At 34.6% G+C, this 27,985-nt stretch overlaps 2 protein-coding genes across 5 annotated transcripts in view; both read left to right on the plus strand.

The window, feature by feature from the left end:
- The window catches only part of LOC149772612 (uncharacterized), a 143,257-nt gene extending 124,101 nt beyond the window's left edge, over positions 1-19,156 (plus strand). For 3 of the 4 annotated variants that reach the window (XM_089947546.1, XM_089947549.1, XM_089947547.1), the window contains exons 13-18: positions 571-708; positions 2,701-2,728; positions 5,050-5,114; positions 13,387-13,423; positions 16,519-16,613; positions 17,547-19,156. In XM_089947546.1, the coding sequence (XP_089803672.1) occupies positions 571-708; positions 2,701-2,728; positions 5,050-5,114; positions 13,387-13,423; positions 16,519-16,613; positions 17,547-17,602 (419 nt within the window). In that variant the 3' untranslated portion in view covers positions 17,603-19,156. Of the gene's footprint in view, positions 1-570; positions 709-2,700; positions 2,729-4,283; positions 5,017-5,049; positions 5,115-13,386; positions 13,424-16,518; positions 16,614-17,546 lie in introns of those variants that run through there. The other variant, XM_089947550.1, reaches the window with a different exon arrangement.
- A 4,421-nt stretch (positions 19,157-23,577) lies between these two features.
- LOC149772614 (uncharacterized) overlaps positions 23,578-27,985 on the plus strand; it is a 419,962-nt gene continuing 415,554 nt past the window's right edge. The window contains exon 1 of the mRNA XM_089947575.1: positions 23,578-23,595. The gene's annotated coding sequence lies outside the window, so the exon portion shown is untranslated. The remainder of the gene's footprint in view (positions 23,596-27,985) is intronic.

The raw sequence follows: 27,985 nt of genomic DNA on the forward strand, positions 1-27,985 counted from the left end.
AGATTTGCATTTTCATACAATGTCATCATACACAGTTACGGCATGCCTTTCTTGATATTATTCGTTTTAAAAGTGAACCTTAAACCTTATTATAAGAATGCGATTGTCCATTGCAGAATAATTAAAATTATCATCAATAGGTCTCCCTACTGTAAGGTTAAAATAGTCTCAGTTATATTGAACCTTGAAATATTTTAATCCTATCAATTACACGACTGCACTGTACAAAACAAAATATTATTTTTGCTTTCATCATAATTTATAATAATGAATATCAAGGCCTCTGTAAGACTGTTTGAACTCTATTGATCATCTACCAAACCAATCTACTAATGTCTATGGAAGAGGGATAGATGTGAAAGTCAAACTAATCACAATTATGTTTCTACATACGTTATCTTTGTTAAATTTTGAAGGATTATATTTTCATGTGTAGATGTAAGCCATGGATTATTGATTAAAAGTAACGCTCGATGTTGCAAATTGTAAAGCGATGTATGAAAGAATTCTTGCAGCGTACTAAACAAATGTATAGCATAATACAAGTTTAAAAACCATGTATGTTTTCAGTCAGTGAACCACAAGATACTTTGCGTAATGGACCTGATGGAGCTTTACTTGGAGGCGTTCTGGGATCGGCAGTGCTTGTGTCAATTGTAGTTGCAGCGGTTGGAGTAATACTTTACAAAAGACGAAACAAATATCCTGGTAAGATTTATTGTAATATGAGATTTACTAATAAAATGAAACAAACTGTTTAAAATACAGTCTTGCTAGAATGTAAATTAAAATGCCGCTAAAACGAAAATACAAACTAAAACAAAAAGTATTGTATAGATAAATACTCTCTCTCTCTCTTTTGTGTCACCGTGTACTCTGACTGGAGAAGAAATGAACACATTAAGGGTATATGTTTGCGCATTAAAGCAATACAATTTGGTTTATTCTTAGAATGATTTAAAGTGAACTGCTAAGAATATGGTGTAAATATTTTGAAGTTGTTCTTATCCTATTCTGCTCAAGCGGCAACTAGTTATAATACACAACACATTTTAGTTTCATATTGCATTCTCGGCTAATTCATTCCAATGCAATCTTTATGTAACCTTTTCTGCTTTTCCGAATTGTGATAAAGTACTAAATGATGAGAAATATGATCATTAAACAGTAATCAAATGTCATTGGAAAATGCTGGATTCTTTGCCGATTTCTTAACAGTTAGGGCTTTTAGTGCCACTGAATGGTCATATGTCTTTCCTTCTTGTTCACATTACTTTCGTCTTCGAAACATTATTCTTCTGAGACCTTAAGAAATGTTTTAGTGCATACACTTTGTTTTCTCGGGTGCTTTTGCTTGTTTTTTTTCACTTCTTTTTTCCATCTCATTTCTCATGAGGTTTTTACTGTTTTAGTTTAACGTGCATATAATATGTCTAGTGCAAATAATTAGGCCCCTTTAATTAGATTAAATTTGATTGATGGCTGTGTGTAACGCTTTGGCTGTGGTATAAACTTATTATGTTGCCATCAATTATAATTACTTTTTTACTTTTGTTAAATAACCTCGCCCATTAATTATTAATAAGGAATCGCAAGTAGCGACATTATTTTGTCTAAATGTTTGTTTTATACATTCTAGATTGTAGGAAAGGTTTCTATGTATGTCAGTTTCATTTAGAAGCATATTGTACATTTAGCCAGTTGTTATGTATTTCAACTGCTTTTACGAAGTTTTTATTAACCGCGTTCATCAGTTCAGACTTTACTACCATTTTTGATGCGTCTACATTATACTTGTTGGACAACTCAAACCATTTACTTACCACTTTCAATGTGTTGATTTGATCTAGTTAATTTACATCCATGATATTTGCTTGTATTTTTTCCAGCTTCTTTTTGATTGACGAGAATATGACCATTACTAAGGAATGTTCAGCGTAAAACTAAATTGTTTGAGATGATAAAAATAATTTGTAGTATTTCAAATCAGTATAGAAATTAAAAACTAAAATGCTCGATCAATGTGATTGATGTATTTTTATAGAAAGCTGTTTTTGTAATATGTAGTATACTTTGTCTCTAGATAAACATATGCAATAACATGTGTAAGTTATGTACATAATCCATTATTAGGATAAATTAAATCCATTAAAAAGTTATGTCTAACGACCTAATGAAACAATTTAGTCTTTACAATTAAAAAGGCATTTTCTGTTTAAAATTCAATTAAAAGTTCAAGACATTCTTATCAACAAATTTAACAAAACCATAATATTAATAAATCGGAGAATGTTTTACCAAATATATTTATTTTGACCAATGATAAACGCGAGTTAAGATTCAAAAAATTAGTGAACGAATTTATTGTTTGCAAGAACAAGCCACTCATGCAAAAGGGACATTAGAAGAATGTACAAAGTTGTTCAAAGAGTTACAGGTCAAAAGACAGCGAACATAATACCCTTCATTCATTGTGCAAATTTAAACTTAAAACCCGGAAATAAAGTTGTCTGAAACTAAAACCAAACATGCTAGAGAGACCAATTGACGTCAACATTATTTTCTTTAATTGCATGATTGATGATTGTGACCCACTGAAGACTTTCTTCTTAAATGCACTTGCAAGCAAATAGGTTCTAGAGCACTATTTGTCAGCATGCAGTGTTATTTATACAATATTCTCTTTCGACTTTATTGCAGGTCATCAATCAGGAAAGGAAAGTGCCAGGTAAGTTGAACTGTTTTCAGAAATAAGTAAATTCTAGTTCAGGCGGATATTAATCTTTTATCGGGAGATAAACACGTATTGCTATCTTCTGATATGTATCAAACCCACTGGTTTTGAAATAAGAAAAAATAAATGATTTATTGTTCAGTAAAAGACATTGAAAAACATGGTATTGTTAATAAAATGCGATCAATATTTACATAGAACAGCGATTTCATTTAATAAAGAAGCTTGTCTCAGATTAAAAAATATCAAATGATTTTTTAAAATGTCCAATGACAAAAATTCTACTATAGATTTTAAAAGATGTAGCCACCGTAAAGCATCCTAATTGTTAACCAAACATAGGTTGACCTGCTTTTCCTTTACTAACTGAATGATCTCTCTCTCTCCCTCTCTCTCTCTCTCTCTCTCTCTCTCTCTCTCTCTCTCTCTCTCTCTCTCTCTCTCCCCACACATGTACTACTTAAAATCTTTTTTGCTGCATTTGATGCAGGGTATGATGGGGTATTAATAGAAAAAGTAACAAATGATGTGGGTCATCAAGTATAATGATCTTAGAAACTGAATTAGCACAATAAAACAGTTTATAAGTTTGACTCATTCTATTGGTCATGCAACACTTTGAAGTGTTTTTGAAATTCGGCTCTTTCTCCTTTGGGTCATTTTAATTATTACGATCCCCTTACTGTCATTAACAAAATGAAAACTAAAAATCAGATTATTGATGTGGATTTAATTATTGCATCAAGATCAGATTAATGTCAGGGGAAAAGAAAATGTGATGTCAGATGAACTCTAGCGTGTATAGAAGTACTATATAGATTTCTCATGTTTGTATTGACTGAGGTGTCAGTTACAGGGATATCTTCGTGAATATGGTAATTATCAGCGTACGTATATTTGATAAATAAGTACAAGAGATAATTATTGTATGATTTGTATTTTGTCTTTGCGAAGGGCGGTGTTACGTACATTTCATTTAAACTGAGTGCTTATTCTTCTTACGATTTTAAATTTTAAATACAATGTTTACATCAATAGCTTTTGTTCTCTATTGTGGGTTTAAACAAGAAGTTTAGTATTATTTGAGTTCACGTCCAATATTATTTTCAATTAAATTAGTTTCTTCAATTTTTCAACAATGAATTTAAGCCCAGAAACTTTCATCTCATTCTCACAAATTTGTTTGTGTCTCTATCATGGACAGTGAGTAACTTAATATTGATGATGTTTGAATAGAATTTTTCGCGATTATAAATAAAGAGCAATTATAAGTTTATGTATTGCTATGTATATTCGATTTAATTTATATTTGATTTAATTTAAGTATTTGTTTGTTAGTTTTAAAAAAAATTAAAAACCATAACATGTTATAGTAATGTAATTTTATTTACTGAAATTTGACATTTTCCAAAAATTTGATTGACCTGACCGTTTTATTTCGTAAACACCAAATATACTTTTGTACCTTTATGTTGACCTAGTTCCTGTCCTTGATCAAAATAAGTAACAATTGAAGTAAACAACTTCTTTTTTTATTATTCATTCATAGGGTGGAATCGATGCCGTACTGGGTGTACGTGACTTTTTACATGTACTAGCCTCTATTTCGAAAGTCTGGTCTTATCGGAATTGAGCAGGAGTCAGGTTTAATACTCATCTTTTGAGAAATAATCTCAGTCCAACTTTTAAACACTTGGACGTAAGATTTTTTCTTTTTCTGTTATGACCAGTTGGAGTTTAATTTTAATTTTTCTTCAAATTATTTGGATTCTAAGAGTTTAATTATTTTCCCTGGAAATTTTTAAGTGCTCATACATAATTCTTGGACAAAGACATTTAATGAAAATTTATTCGTAAATTCAAACACCGGAACGTTTATTTATGTTGATGAACAAAGAACTGTTGACACATTAGTGTTATACTGACTGCATTATACACCATCGCCTTCAATTTTGGATTTTCGTCAGGAGTCGAACTCAAATTCACTAAAACTTGTTATTACTTAGACTTCTAATTTTAATTCTGTGATTATTATTTGGATTATTTTTGGACTTGATTCTCAAAACGGTAAGTAGTTTTGCTCAGTTTTACATTGTTTCTCTAGGGAAGTGAAATATTTGCTAAATTTTACAAAGCTTGTTGTCTTTACTCCTTTCTTGTTGCGTTTATTAAGAGCCTAAAGGAATGATATCAATTGTTCACGTTGAAAATGAGCAGTAAATAGGTAAATACATTACCATTCTTTCACTGGTCTGTTTGAACTATTTTCTTAAAGCGCCAAAAAATAAAGGTGTATGTCCAATCAACTATTTCAGCAACGGGGAGCATGGAGTTGCACAGAACAGGAAAAGAGAGGAAGAACACTATCAGGAACTCGACCGTAAGCCGATTATGTTTTCAGCAAAGTTGATAACATCATTATCTGAGTAATATTATCACTCACAAAGTCAATAATGTTAAACAGTATTATTCGGCAATGTAACTTGGCACGTCGATGATTTATAGTTTGTTGCATTGCAACATATTTTAAGTAGTGGTAACTTTTATGAAAATAAAAAATCACCTCTATCTCAGTACACATATTGTAATTTCTACCTTACGTGAATTTCATACAGAAACCTAACTTACATTATAATGTCGAAAACATGAACTATATTCTTCTGAAAATAGTTGTTATTTATACTATTCTGGTTTTGAAGGGCTCATTTAATAGATCTTTGTAATCTGTGCAGAAATTTATGGACATCGGGTTACAAAAACAAATGCAATGATGTCAATAATATTGGTGAGGAGAGAAATGTCGCATTAATTATGCACAACTCTATAATTCTGTTTCTGTATTAAAATATACGACTTAGGACACCATACATGATATGATAAAAATAAGTTATGTTGCTGTTCCCTTGGGCTTAGAGCAGCGAACACCAAATACTGTCCGCTAGTACATAGTTTATGTTTTCTTTGCACAATGTTATTAATTTCATGGCATAACGCATAACGCTTATAAATGCAGCGTTTATAGTATTCGCATATTATATGCAAAGTTGCCTAAACCATCAATCTGAATTCCAACAGATGAAATGTTTAGCAAACTTAGTTTTTTCCAACTTTTGAACTGCAATGTTCTGAGTTGTAGCCTAACCTCCAGTATAAATATGGCCCTGTGGTCACCAGATGTTGTAATGGTCCCAGGTACGCCTGCATGACATATCAATCATTCGCTGTTTTTGATTTCTTCTTAATTTATGTTCTTTGACTTATACATAATGAAAATGTTCAGCCGGCCAACACCCAGTGACTATGAGAGACCTTTGCAAACCGTTACTACTTTTCCACATCCATGAATGACTTGAATATTGTTTGGATCATACATGTTAGTATTCAACTGCATTATATAGATTTCAACTTTTTTCAGCTAGGATATATCAGAAAGTGCCATGAGTGTAAAGTGAAATCAACATCGATTGGTAGCGATACACGTCTTATCATAGTAGAGTTACAAGATTAATGTGAATAGCAAATATTGATTTAGTCATTTGGTTTAGAACTTATCCTAATGATGCTTATGATGAAGTAAGCAGCAAGAGCCTTGAACCAAACACATGACTGTCTCTGAATGGAATACAGTATATGCGTAGTAAAAGCAGATGCATGAATTTATAAGCCGCTTAATTTACAGTACGATATTACAAAGTAAATCCACATTTATTTGAGAGTGATATAATTTGTGGGAAAACGATAACTTCGTTTTCCACATTAATTGAATCTGTACACTAGCTGTTTGATGTTCAATGAAAGGAGTAGAAAATCAATACTTTAATTTCAAATCATACAATGGTTTCATAAAATTGAAGAATTGTTGCAAATTGCAGAAAATACTTCTTAATGGATGCATTGGCGGCATGGTGTAAACATCAAAAACAATAACAGTTTATCGAAAATAATGCAATCTCTGGATGTTTGGCATTATTCAGTACATTATTACAACGATCATGAAGGTCCAATATCTCGGAAACTCACAGAAAATTAGAGTAAAACACATTCAAATGAAATAAAGTCTAATAAGAAAATGTACTTACACAATTCAAAAGCAAATGAAAACAAAATGTTTGCAGGCAAACGTGTCGCTCGATGACCAGTAGCATAAAAACATGGTTTATTTTCTATTAACCTATGAAATCAACCAGTATAAATTCATTACCCCATTTCCAAGAATGTTCTTTTTGTAGAGTAATTTGCGTTTCCAGAGAGAAGTACCTGAATTAAATAATTTAAGGAAAAACATTTGCGTTTCCAGAGAAGAAGTACCTGAATGAAATAATTTAAGGAAAGACATTCTAGCCTAACTTGAAAACTTTGCATAACATAATATAATATTTTCGGTGAAAATATTAAAGCACTAATCCCATTTTTTTTTAGAAAACATCAGTTATATGAAACTCTAAGACGGAAATAAAACCGCGGATTATGATCAAACGTTTATTTTTCTAGAAGGATTAGAAAGCATGTTATTGTAAAGCGCGTAACTGAAATCACATAGTGCAAGTATAACCAAATTAAACTGCCACGTCAATGACTTCTAAAGATAATGATCCTCACTCAAAGAGAAAAGGGTTGTTTACAAAATAGTCGCTGATTTGGACAAAGTCACCACTGGATACAATGTTGGTTACCCAAAACAAATACTGAAATGAAAAAATAAACAAAACAATGCAAATTTAATATACATAACACTTCCCCTCATACAAAGAAAGATTTCTGCAACAAAGATATTTTTCTCTGCTTGTCATGAGACAAAATATTGCACAATATAAAATCTAATGAATTATACAAAGTATACGGGAACGAATATAATATACAATATATAATATATATAATATACACGTGAAAGGGTATCTGCTATTAAATTGTTTTTCCCCTTAGTGTGCATGATATTAGTATTGTATTCAAACTCCTCTATACTAATCTGTGATTTTTTTTCTCCATCTTGCCAGTGAAAGTAAAGGTGTTTAGATCAGTAAATACAATCATCTGAGATGGAGGTATACTAAGATACACATCAGTGTGATGCTATGCCAATATCAAAGCCAGTCATTCCTTCTGCATTGCTGAATAATTTCTCTGAAACTTATTTAATTTCTTGCAAAAACAGCACACCGAATAATATGCATCATTTTCGTCCTCTTGAGTCAATACCGCACCAAACCTAACCTCACATGCATCAAATACATTTTCAAAGATTGACATTTGAAGCTGATAGAACTCTTCCCTCTTAAGAATGGCCTTTAACTAATCAAATCCTCGTGCCGTTTTTCAGACCAGTCTTACCGTTTTCTTACTCAGTAAATGTCTCAGAGGTTTAGCACTTATGGAAAATTAGAACAAAATTTCGGATAGTATCCACTCATAATAAAAATCTGCAGGGAATATGGAGCCACACTTGACCTGAGCATCTATAGGCTTAACTCGTCCATGTTCAAGGAAATGTAAAAGAAGCACAACAAAACCATTTTGGATAGAATAATTGTCAAAATTGCATCCTTGAGTCTGTCAAAGAATTTCCGAATAGACTCTAAGTTATCTGTGCAGGAGTCGTTGTAGATGATGATATCATTGATGGAAGTTGCACAATTATCTAGGCAATATGTAGTCATGTTCATTGAACGTTGTAAAGTAAATAATGAACCTTTCATCCCAAATGGCATCACGTTATATTAATAAAGTCCATCTGGAGCCACGAATACCAAAATTTTATTTGCCATTTCCGTCTGTGGAATTTGTCAAAGTCCTCTCAGAAGTTTAAATTCGGAGACATTGTGCACTTCCAATTGTATCTATGTAGCCATCAATTCTTGCAAATGAATATGAATCTATTTTGGTCACACTATTCACTTTCTATAGTGTGAGCACATGCAGAAAGTAGTGCCTGGTTTTGCTACATTTATAACAAGTGATATCCAGTCACTTTTACTCGTGTTTATAAAATCAGTCTCGAACAAATACTGAATGTCTTCTTTAAACATTCCTGTTTGAAAGCGTTCATTCTGTACAGATGCTGTTTCACAGGTGGTCTACAATTTAACGTCATGGTAGAGTATTTCCTCTTGTATGAATATCTGTGAACAAGTGCTCTTGTTCATTTAATAGCTGTTTTAATTAATTTTACTCTTGTTGCTGCAGATATGCAAGTTTTATATCCAGATTATTCGTAATGTATGAATTCCGAACTTTGTTTACTGCAAAGGGACTACAGTTTGACTGCATGCCATCGCTTAAATCTTTACTCTGGGGGGACAGGGAAACTACACTGATTACATGGTATAAGGAGCTGTTATTATCAACATACCGATACTCCTTTAATATATTTACATCCCACTAGTACTAATAGTGTAATTGAATGATTAATTTTCTGTCTAACTCTGTAAGGACCGTAATAACTAATCTGAAGTAAATTTAGAAGAATGAGCAAGAGAGACATAACTCTATCACAGACTGACAAGATCTCATTACAGTTCTGTAATATCTCAGTTTCATTTTTAACTCTGTTTGCTAAATGCCTAATTTACGCATAACTTGTTGGAAAATTCCAGGCATAAAATGTATCCATTCCTTAGATTGGACAGATCTGAAAAATACAAATTGATTCAAACTCTTTATTAAATATGTTACTATTGATTTAGCTGTAATATTCATCAAAGTAATTGCCGCTGAGAATCTTGCAGAAACACATATTATGGGCAATAAGTATTGGTTGTCTGACTTGGTCTTATTTAAGGGACCGACACAGTATACCATTATTCTGATAAATGGATTGACAAATCCACGAATATTTTGCAGATGAGTCTTAAGTATCTTCTGACCGGGTTTTCCTACCATTTGACAAGTGTGACAAGATCTACAATATTTACAAACATTACTCTTAACTTTTAATCACTAAACGTAACTCAAGATCGTGTGGCAAGTCTTTTTGATCCATAAATGACCAGCCAGAGCATTTCGTGTGCTAGACTAAGCATATTCAGTCTATGCGATTTATGAACTAAATTTTACTAACCATTGGTCAGCAGCGGGTACCTCGGGCGGTCTTAAATTTATCATAAGGATTCAACTTTTAGCAAATTAATGAATAAGTACCTGTGTAACTTTAGTTACCCTGAAACATACATAATATCTCGGAAGCTTTTTCCTGTTCGACGACAAGTGATTGTTACACTGATTAGAATAAAGAGAACGATAAGACAAAAACGACTGCTGTGATGTGTACCTTTTGATTGTTCCAAACGAGGAGTAAAAGTGACCTCATCAAAATCTTTACCCTTATATATCACTTAATAGAATACTTGCTTGATCAACATCATTCTTAACAGCTTTCTTTGCCATAGTTCTAGTAATTTCCGAACCTAGGTATCAATCAGTTATTTCATTATGAACAAGATCAACGTTCCGATCCAAGCATAGCTTGCCAGTTTTATGTGGAAAAACCACAAAATTATCTCCAGCTAGATCTTTGCCCATTAATGAATCAATAACCTCGATGTGAAAAGACAACATTGTTCCTATTTTCACGGGTCCTGAGACTACGTATGACGACAAATTTACATAATAGAGGGAAAAATTAACAAAGCTGCACTCTGCTCCCTGAATAAGAAAACGCTTAGCAGAAAGGATTTCTCAAAAAGGCAATGTACCAGAAAATACAAGAATCTGAGAAGTTCCTGTGTCCCTTAAAAGTTTAATAGGCATAGGATTGGCCTAATCACCCGTGAGTGATATATAACACTTTTGAGCTGAGTGGTTAATAATTATCCATAATAAAATCATAATGGGTTTTATTTTATTCAACAAATGTATTGCTTTCAATATATGACTGTGACCTTGACCTCTTAGAAATAATAGAATTTTAAATTGTTCTGTCTTTATTATATTGTTTGTTTATTCAACTTATTGCAATCATAAATAGTGTGACTTATTTTTTCAGTACTTGGGATTTCTGAATAGTCTTATCATATGTTTGATTCCTAACAGTTTCAGTTTAGAAGCAATAGTATACGACTGTGATGACTTTTGCAAATAAGTTCTGAGAGGACATGTTGTTGGCAAATGAAATTTCGTGATTCAAGGAATAATCGCCAGATATAAGATTAGTATAGATTTTACCTTTTGCTAATCAGTGTAAGAGTAGGCGTTTGCTATGCAATCAATTCTTGAACACTTCAAATAATATGAGATGTCTCAGATTATCATGATCTTTATAAACCGTTTAAGAAGAGGACCATATCAAATAGTCATGCTTTAAACAATCTAAATTCAGCATAGTTTTTTTAGTTGCTTTTCCACAATTCCCAGGCCTGCGTCAATATTCCGCACGTAGCAACTCATCACCTTTTGAGATATGTTCGTTAAACACACCATAATCAGCACTCTGTTGTACTGATGTGAAGTTTAAATTTCATGAACTCTCACAATATGTATAATATTTAATAATAAAGTCCAGTACTCTCTTGGCCATTTCATGTTTTTAGCAATGTTCTTAAAATGAAGATAATATTCATTAACTCTTCTTTTTCCTTAAAGAGTGTAATTGCATAATGTTCCTGAAACCTGAACTTTTGTGCTTTCTTCTTGCCAGTTCTAATCCATTTAACTTGAATTGCATTTCCCTTTCTTGTTTTCGTCTTTGCATTTATATTAATTATTTTTCTTTGCATTTTCATTTCTTTTTTCTTCTTTCTGTATTAGCCTTTTTGTTTGCATTTCTGTATCCTCTTTCTTTTTCGAATTAGTATTTGCCTCGATTTCTTTCTCTTTCTTGCATTTTATTCGCATTCTCTTTCATTGTGTTTTACCTCTTTCTGATTTTTGATTATCATCATTTCAACTTTTAGCTATTTTAATGCCATTTTAAAAGTTGATTTCAGAGCCAGATATACATTTGCTAATCAAAATCAAAGCGCATTTATCTAACAGATTCTGTTCCACCAAATACTGGACCAAACTATTTGTTTTTCATTCCTTACCAAGGCTGCTTTAACTTCCGAAATATAATAATGTATATTAAGCTCGAGTGACGCATAAGTTTCTTTAGGATTCTAACCCTTCCTGAGTTTGATTCCAAATAATGTTCTCCGCTTTGGATGATATTGCACAAATGTGTAAGTTTCACTTCAGATTTCTCAAATATGCGAAATCGAAATACCAGGGGCTCGAAAATTCCCTGACTAGGAGAATTTAGATTTCATAAACAATTTTAATTTATATGAATTTGTTTTTGAAAGTGATGTCCCAGACGATCACACAATTTCTTGTTAGGACTCGTGTGACGTAAACCAAATCACAGAAAGAAGGAAATGATTTTAAATATTGACAAATACATGTAATTTAATTCCTCAAGTTAAAAATGCTTATTTATTAGGAACCTAAAGTATTAAGAACTAAATCCAAAATAATTGTACTATTTTTATTACAGATTTAAAACATCAGATCTTTTTAAGAAATCTTAGGTCGTGAATTCTCAGGTCTTACAATTAGTAAAAAACATAGAAAGACCAACAAGTTTTGTAAAATGAAAACAAATACTTTAATTCTCTTAGTACTTAAATAAAACTTTAAGACGAAATTATCGTATTCTGAACTAAATTCATAATAATCACAAACATTATTTTACAAATTCAAAGGAATGTAGTGTTCCTAATGAATTCTAGATCTTAAATGCGCTGACGTACCAACAACTGTGCAATATCACAATGACATTGTTCATAATGTCTTTCGGTGAATTCACCAGATGTCCTAAAATGTTTTAGTTCAGGCCATCGTTTGAGCACTTTATTGATCAGATAAATAGTTTCCTTCAAATTAAATTTAAACACAAGATCAAATACATCTGTAAACGGATATAAAAACAATAATATGGAATGTTAATTAGGAAGGTATCAATTGTTTTCTTCATCCTCCTGACATACATCTCCACGAATCTATGCCGCAATACCTCCGAACTGACTTGCGACGCAAAACAGCCCAACTGACTTAGTTATCAAATCAGAAATCACCCCAAACTCGTATACAGGTAACTCATATGAGTTTAAAACTTGTCGAACACCGTGTTTATACCGCTATCTAAACATAGAATCTACAGTCATGCACATAAAGAATATATATATATATATATATATATATATATATATATATATATATATATATATATATATATATATATATATATATATATATATATATAAGAAAACAAGAAAAACTAATACAATTTTTAGTTCATTGTATTGTACAACATTATTAAAGATAAAGGCACAGACAAGACATAATTAATTAGTACTAACTTCGTTACTGGTTTATAATCAGTTATGATATTTAGTTATTATTGATTCCCTCATAGCTAGTATCATGTTGATCGTCTTGACCGTGATGAATAAATGTAATTCACTGGAATCCGATAAGTCCGATCCTCCCAAAAACATACCTATTACCGTAGTCAACTGCATTTAGCCTTTGCTGCTTATATTGGCGAAATTTCTAAGAACAAATAATCAGCAGTTTTTAGTAAAGGATACTAATAACGATAATATGTTTGCATTAAATTCATTAATAGATCTGTTAAAAAGGATAAATCAAACATTGTTTCATACTTCTGTTTCTTCCAGTTATTGAAGGTGAAATAGATGAAAAGAACCAGACCAGGTAGGCACTACTTTCTTTTCTATCTTTTAGTAAAGAACAAATACAAAATCACAAGGAAATATTAGGTTTCAACGTTAACTTATTAAAGGTTCGAGCAAAGCCAATAGGATTATGATCAAATGAAATTAAACATATTCCCATCAACCCGTAGGCTGCTTTACTGATTTGGCTGATGTATAATTATTAGTGTTCTTCAGAGTGTATAGAATTTAAATAACAAGCGAGAACATAATGTACTCTTCATCCAGTATAACCCTCCAACAATGCTTTTTATATACAAAGTCAATATTCTGTATATCTCGCTCTTTCTCTACCGTCTCAATTATGTTAAAGCCATTTGCAAAATATATTCAGTGTCAAATACGTAAGATGTAAAGGTACAGCAGTGACAGAACTGAATGGGTTTAACGAGTTTATCTAGTGAAATATATAAGAGTTATGATGATGAGTAAGAGGCTAATACATGGAGAACAATAAGAAGTTATTAGTTAATTGATTTTATTCTTTCGCGTACTTGAAATACCTAAAGGAAAACGATACAAAACCATGTATCAATTAAAATGTCATCAACTTTCTCATGCAAGATTAATTTGCATTGATCTCATGTTGTGTTATGTTATGTATTTCCCCTAAATATAAATTGCATATCATACAAAACAAATTAGATATTATTCACAAATGTTTTGAAATACATTTTTTCTTCATAATAACATAGTGCAATAAGCATACTACGTCAAAATACATGATATAAATATATATATATATATATATATATATATATATATATATATATATATATATATATATATATATATATATATATATATATATATAGATAGATAGATAGATAGATAGATAGATAGATATAGTTGATATTAAATCTGCTATTTGATTAGGTAGTATTGTAGTCATTTTAGTTTTTCATTTGGGGAGAACGGTAAAATTGCTTTTGTTTTCAAAGCTGCAAAATTGCGAAACAAAAGCGAACCATATTAGAAAGGACCTGAAATAAAATGTTTCAATTGTTTGGGTAATGAACAGCACGGCATTTATTTACAGACAGTGCGATCGAAGCGTGAAAAACTAACAAGCCATTGAGAAAGATACATATTAAACTCTGCTCTTATGGAAGCATAAAACTTCGTTTTGCTTATACGAATCGCCATTGAAGATCATAATTTTGGAACCGTTCAGTGTCCTCATTAAAGAATTAGTAAAGCTGATGATTCATTTATTTAAGTCAGTTCATTATCTTTTACCTGAATGCAAATGGACATGCCCTTGATAAAGTGTTGCTCAGTAATTATTTTCACCTTCAATGGAATGCTTTGCCAGTTAGGTTAAATGATGATCTTGTAGAAAGCACAACATTTGAAGGATGATAGTAATAACCGACATATCAAGATGGAGGCAGAACCGGATATATATATATATATATATATATATATATATATATATATATATATATATATATATATATATATATATATATATATAGAGAGAGAGAGAGAGAGAGAGAGAGAGAGAGAGATGAAAAGAAACTGAAACTTCCACCATGTTACTACAGTTGCGAAAGTTTGGAGATATATGAAGCTTCATAAATTTACGTATCTTTGAATGTTCCGCCTTGCTTTAAAGAAATGGGACATATGTGTTTTATGAACAAGTATTACAACAGTAGAGCAGTAATAATCAGTGCTAGTATGGCAGCCAATCAGAAACTTAAAGTGTAAGTTAGCATTACTTAAGGTCACATAGCTTTAGTTATCTCGAGAACGAATGCCAGGTTTACCTCCTTTATAGCACACATTCCGATGTTAGAATGGAATCCATGCTTCACAAAAATAAAGAAATTGAATATAATCTAATTGATTAGAGTAACTAGTTTATATATGTATAGCAAGGGACAAATTCGTAGTGTTAGACTGATGATTGTAGAAATTTAGCTAACGTATATAGTAAAGCAATTTTTCTAACCTAAGTAGCTTTTAGATATTTCTAATAACCACGTGGAATGCTTGTGACTGTACAAAGCATAATGCATTACTCAAATATTTTAGAAAGAGTATACATTACTGCCGTAGTGTTTGATAACAAGGACAGGCAATGCAACGGAATTCGTATTTATGCTGTTCAGTACGACACGAAAAGAGAGCATCCATAGACAGTAATACAAAAAGAATAGAAATAATTAATCAGCCTTGATTATTCAATTGATTTTAAAGTACTTGCAATATAGGTACTACACACCAGAGCATATAATTCGTCCTTAATTACATACGAATCTTTATTTTGCCAATGCACCTCGGAAAGCAAACACGTATTATGATACATAGCCTAAGCTAAATAGTTCATTTTGATGTCGTAAATCCAACGATTATATTATCTTAGTTAAAGCATGTCTTAGCAATGTTATTTTGGATTAAAAAAGTACCTTCCCTATTTTAAATTCATATTTGCTTCATATGCTTCGATGTCATCTTTGTCTGTTGTGCGTAGCGCTGGTTTCGTCTTTCTTAACTGACCTTAATCTGAAAAATGCATTTGAACACAGGACAACTAATATATTAACTCATGAGATAATTGCATTATAAATAATATTAAATTCATATACACTTCAATCTACATGCATATATAGACATAGAATAGGAACATTTAACACCGCACAGAAACGACATTTGGGGTTTTAACAATGCTCGCTTTTTCTATTTCCTTTAGACTATTTGTGGTGTGCTTGCTTGCAGACCAACACTATTATATTTATCAACTCAGGATGAATGCAGTCATTACAGTTTGCAGTACTTGAGTCAAAACTATTGCAAATATTACGCTTTCATGTATTCATACTGCAGTAAGGAAAAGTATTTACTCTGCCATTTTGAGATATGAGGTTCAAAGCCATACAGTTTAGTTGTGTCTAATCCAGTACGTAATATGCTAGTGGTTCCATTACTACCAAGTGTTTAGTTTATTACTTTAAAAGGTAATCAAAGCTTTGTTGTTATTGTGTTTTATTTTCCCGTTTCACAAACTTCTAATTTCAAAATATTGACTGGTCATGGTGTGATGGTTTTACTTTCATATTATTATTGCAGGTCAGCAGGGAGTCCTTTGTACGAGACATTGACTGCAGATGATAACATTCGAGAACATGAATACAGCCATTTAAAGAATGCAATTCGTTCCGATGGTAGTGCCGTTTATAATTTCGTCATTTGTTTTTAAATTTGATGTCCTTAATATCAACGATCACTACATGTATTTGACTAAAACGCTGTTTTGCGACACATCCCTCTAACATTTTAAATACAGTGTGCCAAGTCAACAATTTCTCTCACAAATGTACTAGCTTAAGGAATACATTTAGAAAATGGACAGTGCATATCTAGTGATATAACAATTACGCAAAACTAGTAGCTGAGTAGTATAAACAAAAACTGGCTTCAGAGACAATTTTAGACTTTAGTCTGCCATGAATTGTGTAAATAAGAAAAAAATGCCTTCTAATTGTTAACCACAAAACACCACCTTTGCAACCTTGAACCTTAAAAGCAATCAACAAAACGTATAATGTCCTAAACTGTTTCTTTCTTTTAGAAATTTGCAAATGATAACAGTGGCTCTTCAGTATACGTTGCTCAAAAGAAATCGCGTTAATGTTAAACTATGATTTCATAACGAAAAGTCCCAGCTAAAGTTAAATTTATTTTAATATCAAAACTTAATTAAGTTTGTAAGGAGTGGACATTAATAATAAAATGGTTCATTTAACAGTCAATTGCTTGCTTTATATAAAATGGTTCATTTAACAGTCAATTGCTTGCTTTATATAAAATGGTTCATTTAACAGTCAATTGCTTGCTTTATATAAAATGGTTCATTTAACAGTCAATTGCTTGCTTTATATAAAATGGTTCATTTAACAGTCAATTGCTTGCTTTATATAAAATGGTCATGACATGATTCGTGGATATCTCAGAATGGAAAACTGATGGATGAATCCAATTATATCACAATATTGCTTAGCTTTCTCATTTCAATTGTTTTACCAATTACAGGAAAAAATGTACCATTTGGATCACTTCCAGATTTGTAAATATATGCATAATTCGTTATATTGCAGTAAGAAAGGAGCTGGATGATAACACACACATTTCCAAGACGAAGGGCGTAGAATGACGCATGTTGTTATGAGGGTTTCTTGTAAAGTATATTAGCAAGCCGAGCCTTTCCAGGAGACAAATATATTGCATTTGGATGTATGTAATTTTTATACGGAATGTGTCGTGACTAAGGCCATACATATTCAAATATGACGTCTTTCTCGCTCTATCTCTTTGTATGTATATATTGCTCAATATTTATGGCTCTTTGTGTACAGTTTGTGTGTATATCCAGCTTTATTATGTAGCCTATATATACAAATTGGGCCTTATTACTGACGAAAGGTTAATTCAAATTTATGGAGCACGCATCTTGCTAATTTGAGAAGGCTTGCCTAAAATAGTTGATAATAGTTTAATTCATCTTTGGTCAAATTAGACATGGGATTATATAATTAGATTTATGTGCAGAAGGGTTCTATAGTGCTATCGTATGGATGAAAAATATCTGATATTTTAGAAAGGTATATCAAATAAAACACCAAAGACAACATTAGATGTGTTTACTTGTGAAAAGTTTGATTCACAATTATTATGTCATTTGAACCATTTCATCTAAAAATCTACATTTATTGAACACATACACCATAAACAATGCAGTCTCTGGCGGTCATACAAAGCAAATGTTATTATTATTATTATTTCCTTATGTATGAATTTCACTGGTGCGATGCATGAATTTGTGATCCAAAATCACTTAGTATATTTCCTAACTTGCATGCAAGCCATCCAATAAATGTGGTAATGGTGAAAGGCACAGTTCCTAATTTTGTTTGATAACATTATAGTATGGTCAGTGATATTACTATAAACATTGTACTCCGATGCAAATCGTAACATTTGGCCATTATAAAAGTCATAGTAAACCTGGTCTAATCTACTATGACATACATATGTGGAACTGCATCTAAAACTACATTCAGGCTTAAACTGCCATAATTATTCCTGACAGTAATGTTGAAAATATCTACGAATTTATGAACGGTGACAATAACGACTCTCAATGAAATAACGTGTTTTAGAAAAGCAAGACTTTTGGCAAAGTTTCTAAAGTTTCTGTACCCATCTGTATAAAAGTTATGCATTGTAAAGTGATAAATAATGTTAATATAGATTCTAGTCATATTACATTGTAAATGTCCTAATCGGTTTCTTCTTCCAAAGTTCAAAAGAGAGTTCAATGAAAAACTAATTGGACATGTTTTAGTCCATTCATTTGGAACTTTCTACCTCAAGATGTCCAAAAGGAACCATTAGCGCATTGCATATGTCACAGATGTCTGCATTTAATTCAGTGCAGGCAACATCTAAAAGAGACTGTGGTAAACATCGATACATAGTTGTATCGATACATATTATATCAAATGTCTGTTCTCTCTCTCTCTCTCTCTTAGTGAAAGGAAAACCATGCAATCATGCATGTTTGTGTACAAACAGTTATGTGTGCCAAATCTGTAATGTTTATTTTGTGTACACTAATTCATATATTACTTTTTAAACAGAAATTGTTCGCGGACTGCAGTGTTTATATTATTCGGATTGCACTTATGTCAATAAATGATGGCAACAAAAGAGGTTATTCTTTGTACTCATTGCTCGAAGCTACTGAAACAAATGCGTCATTATTATTATTATAAGTAGTAGTAGTATTAGTAGTAGTATTAAATACAAATGCTCAAAGTGTAACATTAATGTAAAAAGCGAATATGCTGATATATAATCTATGAATGTATTGCAGTGGGAACGGCGTTCCTTTACCTTTTTGCACTCGCCATGATCCCATCCCGTCTGAGTAATATGCGTTCACTCACTTCTTTATTGTTTTCCCTTACTTCTATATTTAGCATTACACTACATATCCGATATAAAGCGCACAACGAAATATAAAGAAATTCGTCCACAAATCGGGTATTCTGATTTTTCATTAAGGCTGTGTCGATTTAACTTGTTTAAAAGTTACACAGATAAATGCTGTTGCAAAACTGTTTGTAAGGACTCAGTATAAGGAGTTATCTGGAACGGCAATACTGTTATTATGTGCCACGAAGATCCCACTTACGCAGATTGAAAACCATGCCCATGTGGCATTACCGTTAAGTTGAAGCAGGAGGCAGGATCTCTAATACTAGCGTTATCGTGTGTAAAATCCATAAAAACACTTTGAAAGTCTTGAGTTGAATCTAAACAATATACACCGAGCTCAGTGATAAATCTGTCAAATATTAAGTATACTAATCTGAGTGATAAGAATAAGGTTCGCAGGTGACAATCGGATCATTTTCGCGCCCTGAACAACTTTCTGTTATAGATCTAACTTTCTCGCTTAAATATAAAGCAGCGAACGGCTACCTAAATTACAAAGATCAGGTGGTGTTCTGCCAGGCAGCCGATGACAGTGCCAGCTGACCTCAGCAAGTACGACACAATTGTGCTGCCGAACTACTGCCTCTATTGTCTGCCAAACCTGCCAGCAGTCTATCCAGCCGCTCTGTAACATCTGTGCCTGGTTTATATGCTGGGACAGATCATGGCATTTTGTCGTTTTACAGCGTGTATAGTTGTGATTATGATAAAACCCAGCGTGAAATTTCACCCATAGTTTCAACAGATACAATATAAAACTTACGAACTGTAACAGTTAATGAGTCTAAGTTGCCTCTTGTCCATTGCTAACTCAATTACCTTCACTTTGTGTTTCAATGATGAAGAGGATAAATCTAAAATTAGGATATGCGCATCAGATAGATTTCAAAATTATTATAAATGGAAACGCACTCCATAGTGTAGATATTTGATTACTGGAAGGTTTTATAGCTTTAAGGAATGAAATCTTAAATAATAGTTTAGATAATAAATCTTTCGGTGTTCGTTGTCTTTTGTTTTAATTAGCAGAGACGGAAACAATGCTTATATTAATTTTTCGTCACGAAATGTGTTCCTGTCGTTACTTTCGGCAAATCAACAAAAACTCTAATTGACGTAATACTAATTATTTTACTGAACATAAACTACCTAACCGACTTTACATTGGCGACCATAATATTACTGATGTCGAAAATTATCGTTATCGCCTACTTTACATATCTCTGTGTAAGATTTGGATCTTGATAAACAAGAAATCGTCGTTGTTCAATAACTTGGTTGCTTCCTGGTGATTGCTAATTTCAGAAACAATAACCTTATGGTTCAATCCATTTACATTTAAATTGTTGGTATCAAAGATGTGACAATGTCCATATTAGAAATTACATTATCCAAGAAATAAACATTCTTATTACTGTTTCTAAGTTGGCATGACGCACCATAGCGAGCGAAACATCATCAGCATCGATATCAATGGTAATGACACCTGTTTGTTCATTAAATCTTGCCAAACAAAAAGGTTTGCAAACCTATCTCTGCTAACATTCAGGATAGTTCACAATGCATTTATTTCTTGTTTATATTTATTTTTGCCAATGTCCTCTGGGTATATTTCGATTAGAGCACTACGGTACTTTGACTTTTATTCCTCTTATTTGCTATGTGTAACTCTGTATCGAAATATACATTTATTTCCCTTTTACTGACAGGTAAATTTTCAGCCAGTCAGAATTTAAATATGATTTGTTTCAACATGTACTTAATTAGCCAACTTACTTGTCCAGAATGATAGATAGACACTATTTATAAATTATTGAGTCTAACTGGTACACAATACAAAACACTAACTGCATGAAACCAGTAAACATTTGTAATTCTTAAATATGAATCATTTTTAACGGGTACTTTGCCATTTCTCAGTTAAGTACTAAGTACTGACTACACTGGTCAACAGTGAAATCATTACTGACTTGAAAAGGCCCTAATCTGTAGTATTTTGGTGTGCCGAACACGAATATAACCGTGAAAAATTTGTATTGGCTCTCGTTTTGAAGATATTCATATACCTCATTTTCTATGTTTCACTGTGTAAATTTCTCCAGTAGGACTGCAGCAACATCCGGAATAATGATGTAACATTGCATAATACCATCATGCTCACATCATCCACAGTTGATTGCATCATTTTCTGATGCAATGCAATACTAATGCCATGCGGCTGCTGAAGTAAGTTGACGTCAGCAGTGTACTATACATGTGTAGGCCTATTATACTAATGCCAGGCGGCTGCTGAAGCTGACGTAAGCAGTGTACTATATAAAGCCCAATCAGATAGGTTCAGCATTTAAAATATTTTAGACGTTGTGCGAGACAGTTCAAGCTACTGTTACATAAAACTTATTATTTTATCCATTTACGTACAATAAAGAACAGTAATGCCTCGAAAGTGTGTTAATACCGCGGACAATTTTTGCTATATTTGTGGGGAAGTGACATTTGCCAACCAGAAGAAAAGTATCAATTCTCAAGTGAAGAAGGCATATCATCTTTACTTCGGATGCAAGGTTGGTGACCAAGACAAGCCTTGGGCTCCGCATATATGCTGTGCTACATGTACAACACAGCTTTCACAGTGGTTGAATTGCAAAAGGTCATCAATGCCGTTTGCAGTCCCAATGGTGTGGAGAGAGCCAAGCAACCACCTAAATGACTGTTACTTCTGCTTGGTTCCTCCTCTTTCCGGCGGAATAACGAAGCGAAAGAAGTCGAGAATAGTCTACCCAAACATTCCGTCTGCATTGAGACCAGTTCCACATGGTGAGGGACTTCCTATTCCAGAACCTCCAGCAGAATATTCTCTTGATTCATCTGACGAAGACAAAGGTGAGTCGACCTGTTCTTCTCCTGGTCCATCAGCATGCAGTGATCCAGATTTTCACTGTGGTGCATCATCAACCCCACACAGAATAACACAGGAAGAACTAAATGACCTGATTCGTGATTTGGACTTATCAAAGAACAAGGCAGAATTGCTAGGATCAAGACTCCAACAAAGGAATCTTCTAGAAGAAGATGTCACAATTATTGCATATCGAAAGCGCCACCAGCAATTGGAGCCTTTCTTCAGAAAGGAAAGTAATCTGATATTCTGTTCCGATATTGAGGGCCTCATGAATGCTTTAAAAATCACTCATGACCCACAAGAATGGAGACTATTTGTGGACTCTTCGAAACTGAGTCTCAAGGCTGTGCTTTTGCACAATGGAAACATTCTTCCATCTATTCCAGTAGCGTATGCTGTCCACATGAAAGAGACATACGATAACTTAAGGCAGCTACTGAATTCCATTGAGTATAACAAGTACAGCTGGCACCTCTGTGGTGATTTGAAGGTAGTTGCCCTTTTAATGGGACTGCAGCAAGGATATACAAAATACATGTGTTTCTTATGCGAGTGGGATAGCCGAGCAAGGGAAATGCACTACATGAGGAAGGAATGGACTCACAGGCAGAATGTAGCCATTGGAGAGAAGAATATCCAACACCCAGCTCTGGTTGAGGCTCAGAAAATCTTGCTACCACCCCTTCACATCAAACTAGGTTTGATGAAGAACTTCGTGAAAGCCATTGACCGGACTTTGCCAGCATTCCGATACCTGCATGAAAAATTCCCTCGACTCAGCGAAGCAAAGATTAAAGAGGGAGTTTTTGTGGGTCCTCAGATTCGAGAGCTTTTCAAAGATGACCGGTTCAACAACTTGCTGGAAGGTGACGCGAAACAAGCATGGAATGCTTTTTGCCTAGTTTCTACAAACTTCCTCGGAAATGTTAGGGCAGAAAACTATAAGGAACTAGTAGAAGACATGTTGATGAAGTATAAGAAACTTGGCTGCAATATGTCTCTAAAGATTCACTTCCTTCATTCCCATTTGGATTTCTTTCCTAGCAACTGTGGTATTGTTAGTGATGAACACGGCGAACGTTTTCATCAAGATATCGCAACAATGGAACAAAGATACCAGGGAAAATGGTCCACTACAATGCTGGCTGACTACTGCTGGACACTCCTCAGAGATGCTCCCGAACAGCTGTACAAGAGACAGGTGAAGAAATCTAAGATGTAGTCAATGACTTGATTTTTTATAGGTAGGCTATTACAGTTGACCTTTTACTATTGGAATGCATTTCGTTATGTAAACATTAATTTCTTGCAGATTACAAAAAAACTAGAGCCAATTTTGCAATTTGACTGTCATATTCGTGTTCAGCACATAAAAATTGATAAGAATTGACTAATTTTATTTCAGTAACATGACTTTTGTAAAAATTTGTTGTCCAGTGTAATCAGTCTTCTTGTACTTTGGAACAGAGCATAATTTAAAACCGGACGAATCACTTTGAGTTTGCGTTTCACTTGTATTTTGATCATTTCTCGGTAAATGCGTTCTCTCGACTCCACAGGCAAAGCACGAATGTTCTCTAGCAAAGTATCCATAAATAGGTCATACTAAATCCTCTTTGGTCTGACACAAGAAATGTACTGTTTGCACAAACATGGTTTTACTTCAGTGTCGAATTTAAATCGTTGAGTCACTAATCTACACATTACAATTCGTTCAGAAGTTTCCTCTTTCACCAAGTTGACATTGTGTTCAAGATGTTGGTAATTCGTTAACTCTTCCTCTGGAATTCGATGCAGTACGTTTACAATGATGTAGGTAGAATCGTCCATACCAAACCAATCCTTTTTAAAACTAGACGATCGTTCATCAATGTCTGTCCGATGAAACACTTTCAATTGAATCAATCCTTGTATAGCCTTCAGGTACCAGTGGTTCAAACACCGGTGACGTAACGGATGCAATTGTTCTTTACGTTTCACTTGTATTTTGACCAGCTCTCGATAAATGCGTTCTCTCAACTCCACAGGCAAAGCACGAATGTTCTCTTGTAAAGTATCCATGAACAGATTATTATGGTAAGAAGTTACTTCAATGTCTCAGTCCCACTAAAGGTAAGTAATGACAATTCGGTGACCATCGAGCATGTTCAACGTAGGCCGAATCTTGCGGTTCCCAGTGGTGAAGTGACACACCGCAACTGAAGCACTTGACTTTATCTCCTTCGCCCAAGTAGAAAAATCCGGCTCTGGCTAATTCTTCAGGGGTCGGTCCTCCCAGATACTTTGGCCATTTTCCTTTGAACGATTGAAGACGATTTTCAAAGTCGCAGTATTCCGACAAACGCACAGGAAACGAATATTCGTCTTTCACAGGTTCGTTTCGATGAGAGTTGAGTGACATGGGTAGGAGTTTGCTCAGGGCTGGATGACATCCGTAGGGGGGTAGACGTGAAGGTGAACATTCCCCTTTAAAACGAAACCCAGTAAAATGTCCAAGAGGACGAGCAGCATCGCTTTCGCATCCCACAGGTTTGACACGCACAGCATCACTTTCCATGATAGGGGTAGGGGCACTAAAGTTCCCATGATGCTTTACGGCATCGCTCAGGTCACAAGGTACAGCATCGTATCCATCGCAAGGCTCACAATCGCACTCGTCTGCAAACTCCGTTACGCAATTACAATGGTAACCACATGGACAATCGCAATTTCCTTCCGGACATTTTCCGTCGCAATGCCTGGGTCTTATCCATCCAATATTAGTCACACTAGAGGAAGACACAACTTTTTTACAATCCCCAAACTGGAACGATGTCTCTTTCAAAGTATTCATCTTGTTCGCTCAGTCTTGGTAGTCACAATAAACTATCGATCTTGACCATAGCCCCTTTTTATACTAGTCACAATGCAGTCTCCAGCTTGTACATCTTTCCTTTTTTACGTTTTTTTATGTCCTGTTCTGGAAGGTACCGTCTCTAAGGTACCGTCAACATTGTACCGTAGTGTGATGGGTGGAAAGGCCATAGAAAGGTAAGGGCAATGCGGAGACCATCGAGTATGCTCCAGAATAGCTGAATCTTTATAGATACATAGATCCATTCGTAACTTCAGTCCGCAAGCGAAACACTGTACCTCGTATCCCAATCCTGACTCAGGTCCCAAGTAGACAAATCCTGTTCTAGCTAAAACATGCGAAGAAGGTAATCCTTCCCTATCCGTAGGCCACTTCTGAAACGTGTCCAATCGACGGGCACAATCACAATAGTCAGGTAAGAAGACTGAAAAATGGTAGGGTTTGAACTTGGAGTTCTCATCGGGTTTCTCACTCGATTCTTGCTGTGACGAAGTCATCTTTCTGGTGACTATCCTCTTACAACCAATGTTTTATACCAACGTGTCCATACGGTAAGGTGAAATGATTGGGAAGTCGCACTCGCTTTTGGTATACAATTTGATAGACTTTTTCCAAGGGTCGACTGACAATGTGATGAGTGGGTAAACGTACAATCTTGTTCGGTTGATAGGTGGTCACTTTAAAGTTTCCATCCTCTCCCGATTGCAAGGCTTCTTTCAATACCCCAAAGTTGACCACTCGACTGGTACGATAATTCAGAGTCAGTCCTTTCACTTTGCACGTCGTGTGCACTTCTCCTTGTTTGTCACGGTATTCGTAGCCGTAATTTTTGGGACCGCCACTGACGAAACTTAGAATCTTGTCGTCGGGATGCTCGTTTGTCCAGGCTCCTAAACGGTCTCCTTCGATGTTAGGGTGATGTTGAATCGGGTGATGGATGTAAATGCAACTGTCCGTGTCAAAGTACAGGACACGTTCCCCTAACAGTTCTAAAGCTTCGTACAATTTTAAGCGAGCATGGGCTGTCACGTAAGCCGCAATGATGACATTTCCAAAAGGGTCGTCTTGTACAAAGTCCAGATCTTCTTCGTAATTGACCAAGATCAAATCCTCTCGAACGACGTCCACGTGTTTCATGTATTTGGTTTTGTCGTGAATCATCTGGAAGTAGCGGGAAGGTTCTGTCAAATATTCCGTCTTGGGTAAACACGGTCGTTGTGCCATTTTACCCCACAAGCAATTTAACATCACTTTGGCAAACGATCGCCTGCCTTCGTTTTTCTCGATGTGGTCTAAAGTGATGCCTTCTTGTTCGTAGTATTTCTCTTTGAATTGTATTTGGTCTTCGGGAGTGTGACACCAGGAAGGATAGCCGCTGGCTTCTTGTTTCAGTTTCAAAAAGGCATCCACGTAGTCTGCGAAATGCCTTTCTGAGTAGGGTCACCTTTGTGGTATTGTTGTGTCTTGGGAAAGTGGCAAATTTCGTACACTTCTAACAGTTGGTATCCCATGTCCAGAGCTTTGAACAATTCCACGCTGACCCAGGTTCCCGTCAAGGCACGTTCTTCCTGGCTGTGATGGCAAGGTTGGTCCTGGTTGCACGTTTCGGCACAAGTACGGCACAAGGGAAACATCAGTTTGCCTTGACAATGGTGAGGTAAGACGGGATGGTATAGGTTCGTGGGAGGCAAAACTTTGCACTTGATCAAGCCTTCGTATTGTCGAATGTTTTTCAGGTCGATGTGTTCCGTGAACAATTGCGGGTGCCCTACAGGAAAGCGACAATCTTTGCACACGTAGGGATACAGCGAACACACGTCCAAGTATTTGATTTCTTCTCCTTTCTCTTCGTCGGCTTGGTACAGCAAACAGGTGGCACTGGTCCTTCCTCCGTACAAACTATCCCTCGGGTTCAGCGGGTCCATGAACTGGTAACTTTCCACGAGGCGTTTAAACTCGGGATCGGTTTTCAAACGGTGATCGTACTCGTGTTCCCACATTTCCACAACTTGGTATCCTTGCTGTTCTAACTTTAGGCGTCGCTGACAAGTGTCCTGGTACAAATCTTCCATGGTTCGTTGTAAAAACTGATTTTTAGTGCCACGGTCAGGGTAACAGACGGGACATCCGTGAAATAAGCAACCGTTAAACTCGTACACGATTTTTTGGTTTTCTAAGTCCCAGCCATCGACCGAATACGTTCCGATGGTCTTTTCGCCCCCTCCGTTGCGAGCATGCTGAATCCACTTGTCTTCCTTGTCGCACAAGTAATGTAACCAGCGTAGGGCTTTGACCGAGTATTGACGCTTGACAAAGTGGGTCGTTTGAGGACTGATGACAGCCACGGTGTTTTCAGGCATGAATCGTTGTCGATACACTAAGGAACACGCTTTGGCAATGGTGCAAGCTTCTTTCAAAGGATCGACCCCTCCGTGTTCCATGAACAGTTCTCGAAATTTTCCACAGCAACGTCGTAAAATGTCCACGTCGGAACGACAATACTTTAACATTTCTTCCTGAAAGTCGAAAGGGACCGAGGCGTGAGCCTGGTACCAAGCGTAGAAAGCTTCTCGTTGTTCGGTACGCATGTTGTCGGGGTCGTAATAGTGAGCCTCGGGTAAATGGGGTAGAACGGCGTGTTGATTGGCTTCCGTATTGAAAAAGTGTGGAAAGTACCCTTTAGCCATTTCTGTCATTCCAAACGTTTTAGGCATTCGACTCAAAGGCATGGCCAAATAGCTCATCGAATCTTTAAACTGTACTTGTCCCACTTGCATGAA

The sequence above is a fragment of the Sinohyriopsis cumingii genome, unplaced genomic scaffold (assembly GCF_028554795.1).
Source record: "Sinohyriopsis cumingii isolate HCF-2022 unplaced genomic scaffold, ASM2855479v2 utg001339l, whole genome shotgun sequence".
NCBI lineage: Eukaryota > Metazoa > Mollusca > Bivalvia > Unionida > Unionidae > Sinohyriopsis > Sinohyriopsis cumingii.